Here is a 6,956-nt window from a genome sequence, read left to right as displayed (position 1 = left end):
AATTTGATGTCTGGCCTCCTCCCTCTATGGGAAGCTCTGAGGGTGGGTGATGGGGGCCTTAGTTCACCAGGGTGTCCCAACGTCTTCTGCCCAGTGCCTGATACGGTGCAAGTGCTCAGTGCTTGCTTATGGAATGAATGGAAAAATAATCCTGTCTGTTGACTGAACGTTGGGTCTCATATGCTAATTTGCCTATTTTACAAATAGAGAATTCTCACGGAGAGGCTTCCTGACCTGAGGCTCAAATGTTTGAACTTCACCGTGACTGCTCTGACTCTCTCTCATCCTCTGCTGCTGGCCTTGTCTGTCTGGAGAAGTTGGGGGTAGATCATCATCAAGCTCACTGAGGCCAGCAGTGATAAGTGAAGTTGATTCTTTCCCCCAAGGCTGAATTCCACAGGAAGTGAACCAGGCATTCGCCACCATGCTCCAAGCAGCTATCTGGGTCCTCTGGGGCCTGTTTTGTTCCCGCGATGGACTCTCTGTGTGGATGAGCAGCAGTGGGATAGACCAAAATGGTGCCCGGGCCAACTGGGTAGCTGTGGTCACGGAGTCTACTGACAGGTGAGTGCCCTGATTGCCATGTCTTAACTCCTCACAGGGAGCCTCACTTCCACTAAAGGACTTCAGGGTTGTAGAGAAGGACACAGCCTTGTTGATGTCCAGGGCTGGGTAGAGGGACAATGGTGGTGAGAGGCTGAGGCTGTCCTGTTCCCTCTATTTCTGCCCACAGGATTGGCTTTGCCATCGCCAGGCGTCTGGCCCAGGACGGGGCCCACGTGGTGGTCAGCAGCCGGAAGCAGCAGAACGTGGACCAGGCTGTGGCAGCACTGCAGTGGGAAGGGCTGAGTGTGACGGGCACCGTGTGTCATGTGGGGAAAGCTGAGGACCGGTAGCGGCTGGTGGCCACGGTGAGGGGTCAAGGGGTGGAAGGACACAGGCAGGAGGACACACAGAGCCTTTTCCTCACCACTCAGCCCTGCAGGAGCAGGGACCAGGATGGGGGTCCAGAAGCCCTAGAACACGTCCTGAGACCATGACTGTTCACCGTATCCCTGAGCAGACACTGGCTCTCTGGAAAGTGGCCAGTTGATGAGAGGACGCTCACCCCTACACCCCCTCACCACACATCCTGAGAGAACTACGGTTGAGGAGAGGTCTAAAGGAATTTCCCCATCCCAAGTCCCCAGAGGGATTCATGGAGAAGTCCTTCCTCCCCTGAGGCCCTCAGCACTGAGAGGCTGCCCGTGACCTATCCAGGGCACTTACCTTCACCAAGAGTTTGGTTCTCACAGGAGCCTTGTGACTGACCATTCTTGGTGGAGACACTAACCAGCAAGCTCTGCCTCAGTGGCCCGTGCACCTGGGCTCTCTCCTCAGACCGTCTCCACGCTCACCTGGCCCTTCATGTCTCCCGTCCCCCCAGGCCCTGGAGCACAGTGGAGGTGTGGACTTCCTGGTGTGCAATGCTGCTGTCAACCCCCTGGTGGGGAGCACCGTGGGGACCAGTGAGCAGGTGTGGGACAAGGTGAGGGGCTGCTGGGAGCTGGCGGGGGGCTGATGTGCTGGCTCTGCATGGGCTCCAGCAGGGCCTGTCCCCACCGAGCCTCTCCTCCCCACTCCCCATGTTATTGTAAACACACGCACTGTGCCCTGATGCTCCTTTCTGGCATCTGTGTTTTTAAGGCTAATTCCTCACTCTTTCTGCGTTCTTTTCTCTTCCCATTCCTTTCGCATTTATTCAGCAAATACTTATTGAGGGCTTGCTATGTGCCGGGCACTGCTCCAGGCTGTGGGAGCAGAACTGTGGGAGTAAGTCTCTGCTCTTGGCAGGACTCAAGAGCCATAAGATCTCTGCTCTCTGTCAACAATTTATGTTCTTACCTCCATTTACGGGGTCATATGTTGGTGGTGGTGCTCGATTGTGGTGATCCGTACCTGCTGCTAAAATTCTCTGCCTTTCATAGACAAGGGTTTCTCACTGTCCCTCCAATGAACCTGCTGCACCCATCAGGCCTGCACCCACCCATCAGCTTTCTGTGGGCTCGGATGTTCCAACTCATTATGAGTCCACTAAGCCATCCTCCCAGCTGGTGTTCAAAGGTCCAGGAGAGACTTTGTAAAAGGCTTTGAGGTCCATCTCGGGCTTCATTACTCTCCTATGTCTCCTCTTCTGTTCACTCCTGTGTTTTGTTCCCTTACCCTACTGATGGGCAAGATGGATGGATGGAGTCACGTACTTCCTGTCATTGTTAGCATTCCCTCTGCCCCAAGCACTGGGCCAGAGCATTTCCTTCTGCCCTCCCTAGTTCTCCTCGCTCTGCTCAGATGTCTGTAGGCAGCCCCTCTTGCTATCTGCCCTTGGCTGGGTCCCCTTCCCACCCTACTCAGGAATGACCTGAAATCTGAGCTCGCTGCAGCTGCTGCCAGCAGACTCCAGATTCTCTTGCTTCCTTAAAGCCTCTGAAGGATCATTAGCGATTCGGTAGCTGGGATTTCATTGCCGACAGTCTCCCAACCCCCCTGATTCATTTTCCCTGTTAGTGTCTCAGTTCATGGGATCCTGACTCTTTTTTTTTGTCAGAGCTGTTTGAAATCTTCCCTCCTGAAGCTGGGCGCACTTGCCGACAGCCAGCCTTACTTTGTCTGCTGCTCACCTATCCTCCAAGGACGTGCTATTCCACATGCAGTTCTGCATCACTAGACAGAAATCATCCTCTAATTACATCTGTCACCATCTTGGAGGTGAAATACACAGTCAAATCAAGTTCAGAATTTACTCGATGCTCTGCTTTTACCTGAACCTAATTTTCGGTATGTGTCCTGTGAGGGGAATTCCTTCTCGCTCATCTTATCCTTGGGCCACCTTAGCACCTCTTCAGGGGGACCCCATTCTCCCCAGCAGGATGGGATCTCTCATCTACCGCCCCACCATGTCTCCTCCATCCCTTCTCCATGATTCCAGCATGCACCTGACTCAGGCTCACGGTCCCTACCCAGGACTTGGTGGCACTGAGCTGGTCTTCCTTCTTTGCTAACATAGGGCACGTCTCCTGAACAAAGGACAGACTCTCCATTTCTCCTTGGCTCACATTTGGCTCCTGAGTCTAGGAGAGGCCTTGTCACAGCCCATCATCCGGGGAGCCGACACTCATGGAGCTTAGGGTAGGCATCTCATGGGCTAGCGGGCTCTGTCAGAGCAGAGTGATCAGGAAACCCTTAGCCTAAGCTCAATTTCTTCTTATTGGGGACCGCATGATGTTCCCCCTTTAGAATCCGAGCCACTTCTAGCATTCCTGGGGGTCATCTCAACACTGGTTCCCTGCCAACAGATGGGCCTCAGCAGAACTCAATTGAAGCACTTCCCTGCCCACATCTAAGGGGATGAGTGGTGTGGGATGAGAGGTGGGGAGAACAGTGGACAGTTACAGACATGTAACTTTAGTGACTCATTCTTTAGAGACGCAGAACACAGCTGACCTCACTAAGCACAGCGCCCCACAGGAGGGATCCCTGGTCGACTTTATTCCTGATTGGCATTCGGTCCAAGCCCTGAGCTCAGCATCTGCATCTTTTATTGCCATTTCCTCCATACTTCTCCCCTGTCCCCAGACACACCGGGCAGAGTCGCTGGACAGAGGGTCGGGCACCCTGATGTCGGAGCCCAGTTCCAGGTTTTGGTCACAGACAGGATCAGCGAGGGCACTAAGCTCCCAGAATGGTAGTTGTCTGTTGTGTCTCCCTCTTCGTGTTGGCCCCAGGAAACCTCAGAGCCAAGTTTGCAATAACCTGGCGTGTGGGTTGGCCCTGACAGCATGTGTTCTTGTGAACATAGAATAGAATAATACTCAGTCCTTACCACGTGCTGTGAACCGTGGGCACCAACCTCACTCTAGTTTTTTCTACAATTATTTTCCCTAGTCTCCATGCTTCACGCATAATGCCTTCTGATTTGCTTTATGCTCTTGCATTCTGAGTATGCCTTACATTCTGTGGGGACAAGGCGAGAGCATCAACAATAAAAACACAGAGAGACAAAGACAACTCTTCCAGAAATCTCCCTTGCTCTCAGCACCTAGTACTTTCCCTCTTTATGTTCTTCAATCTTTTTCCAGTGTCTTCTGCTTATATAATTATTTCTATTGGCATGGCCAGTTTTTTCTAAACGCCTGAACAAATCCTTCGCCCCAGTCCCAAACAGTTCACATATTCAGGGCTGTGCTCCCAGGCCTGTCCCTTAACCTGCCTGTCTGTTAAACAATGAGAAGTCAGAAACACCTCTTGCCCAGGTCAGAAGGGGGATTAGTCTGTCCGATCTGCACACATCAGGATTTGCTGCTCAAATTGAAGGACTTCAGGTGTCTTATGGAAACAAAGCTGGGCTGACGGTGTCTGTCTCCACCCTCCACCTGCTCTGATTTCAGATCCTGAGTGTCAACGTGAAGGCCCCAGCCCTGCTGCTGAGCCAGCTGCTGCCCCACATGGAGAAGAGAGGGTAGGCTACAGAGCAGGGCGGGGACTGGTGGGAGTTGGGGAAATTGAGGCACAAGAATTGACTCTGGAGAGCTTGGGGCACAGCCGGAGTGGGCGTGGACAGCACAGGTCTTTCTGAAATCTCCACGTCCCTCCTCCCTTTGCCCCGCCTCACCCCACATTCAGCTATAGTTTCTCATTCTAGTGGCTGCGGGTGAGGTTCCAGGGGCCCAGGCACGTTCTCCTTGGCATTGAAATTACCAGGCTTAGGAGGAGGCTGTGCTTTAGCTCCCTGACCTCGTGGGCTGTTCATCCACACCCTCACCTACTTTGGTTGAGGAGCTGGACAATCCCTTTTCACCAACTTACAACCTATGACAGGGTTTGTCCCATTTCTGCCCATAGGGAGGGAGAAGCCACCCCAGGCCCTCCTCATTCGTTGCTTCTTGGTCTCTAAGGACTCTGCCTTGGTCCAGATCCTGCATATCTGACCACCCTTTACACATGTTCCCAGGGGTCTCATGACAAGGACTTGGGCCACCACCTCCCTTGGGACACATCTGCTCCTCTGACCCCTTCACACAGGCATACCCTGTAGGAAGTCGCTGAGGACTGTCTGGAGAGAAGAGAAAGTTGCGATCATTTCCTGTCTCCTCCTGCCCCATCTGCTCTCAGAGGTGGCCCGTTGATAAGCATTCCCCTTGGGCCATGTTGCCTCTTCACCAAGCCCACTCAGCTCCTTTCCACACACCTGGCTTGGCTATTGTTCCCCCATGGAGAAGCAGAAGAATACAGTGGTTCTGAGCTTGGACATGGGGTCAGAGAGATAGGGTTCGAATTCCAGCTCTGCCACTCATTGGCTGGGTTACTAATCCGCTCTGAGTCTCGGTGTCTTTAGCTGTGAAATGGGAATAACAGTAGGACTGTGTGAGGATTGCATTATTCAGCGACTGCATTATAGCCCTTCAATCAATGCTGACTCATGAGCTTCCTCTCTCCTTTTGTGTTTGTCTGTGTCCTCTCAGGAGGGGTGCTGTCATCCTGGTCTCTTCCATTTCAGCTTATTTACCAGAAGTGGTGAGTGCTTGCTCCGTGTGTCCTGGTTGGGAAAGGGTGTGGTGGTTCCCCAAGCCTGGGGCAGACCCCCCCTTACTCCTGTTGTCCTGGGGAGAACTGGTGCCCATGTGGGTGTAGGTCGCTCACACCAGCTTCTGTTCTCAGACCAGGGTGAGGAGTGTGTCTGAGCTCTGGGCTGGGCAGGTGTGATCCCCTGTAGGTGAGAAATCCAACTGACACTTCCTTTCACCCCCATCACCTCCTAATCACTCTTAATCCCCTGCCAGGAGCTGGGAGCCTACAATATCAGTAAGACAGCCCTGCTGGGCCTCACCCGGACACTGGCATTGGAGCTGGCCCCCAGGGGCATCCGGGTGAACTGCCTGGTTCCGGGAATAATCAAGACTGACTTCAGCAAAGTGGTGAGTACTGGGCATGTCCCCTGTTCCCTAGCCTGACGCATTGAGACACTGCCCAAGGACTAAGGGGGAAAGGGGACACATCCTTACAACTGAGGTCCTCACCATCCTCTGAACTCAGCCGTGACCTAGTCCATCAACACTGAGAAGGGCAAAGCTGTCATGCGTGTTTTGTCAGGTCACTACCTCGGGGGCCCTCCCATCGCCTTTTTTCAGCAGCACTGACTCTTTCACCTTTTCCTCTTGCTCAGTTGCATGAAAATGAGGCTCTCTGGAACAAGTTCAAAGAAAACCACCAGCTGCAGAGGCAAGTGGTGTTTGGTGCTTTGGTCTTCTATGTACAGTTGTGGAAGGTCAGTTGAGTCTTACCCAAGAGCAGACCCCTTTCTGTGTATTGGCCATTCCTTTTTCTGAATTCTGGGTTCCACACAGGCCTGGAAGGTGCAAGTAGTCCAGCTGTATCCACCCTGTCCCTCCCTGGAGCCCAGTCCCACCTGAGAGGCCTGTTAGCCCCAGTGCACAGAACCCGAATGTGAGATCGCTGATGCTATGTTCTGTGCTCCTTCCATCCAGGTTAGGGCAGCCTGAGGACTGTGCAGGCCTCGTGTCCTTCCTGTGCTCTCCAGATGCCAGCTACATCACCGGCGAGAATATCGTGGTGGCTGGCTACTCCCCTCGGCTCTGACGGGGCTCGGGGGCTACAGAGCTGTGGGTCTGGGCCTCAGAGCCTGAGGGTGGGTGGGCGAGGGGATCATTGCGGTCTGGGGACAGAATCCAAAGCTCTTCCAGTCTAGCAATGTGGAGGTTCGCTCATTCCAGGCTTGAGGAAGAACCTCCAATAGTCTCATCCTTGGGACCCTAAGTGTGACTTTAATAGTTTTGGCTGCTCTGATCCAACCAGCACAGATGTTCTCGGTTTTGGGCTGTGGAGCTGGAGGAGATCATAGGGCTGGAGCTTTGGAGGAACCGTAAAGGGCAAGACTAGAGGCTCAAGACCCTGAAGCCTCC

General features: G+C 53.4%; 1 protein-coding gene across 1 annotated transcript; it reads left to right on the top strand.

The window, feature by feature from the left end:
• Positions 1-424: 424 nt before the first annotated feature.
• LOC148758578 (dehydrogenase/reductase SDR family member 2, mitochondrial-like) lies at positions 425-6,633 on the top strand. Its single transcript, XM_088796930.1, is given in 8 exon segments — positions 425-564; positions 734-911; positions 1,427-1,528; positions 4,425-4,495; positions 5,499-5,550; positions 5,817-5,951; positions 6,200-6,255; positions 6,522-6,633. Coding segments are annotated over 8 exon segments (846 nt in total).
• Positions 6,634-6,956: the final 323 nt, after the last annotated feature.

Source organism: Rhinolophus sinicus, chromosome 3 (genome assembly GCF_057876585.1).
Source record: "Rhinolophus sinicus isolate RSI-liver-muscle chromosome 3, RSI-T2T, whole genome shotgun sequence".
NCBI classification, from domain to species: domain Eukaryota; kingdom Metazoa; phylum Chordata; class Mammalia; order Chiroptera; family Rhinolophidae; genus Rhinolophus; species Rhinolophus sinicus.
This window is presented reverse-complemented; position numbering and strand designations above follow the sequence as displayed.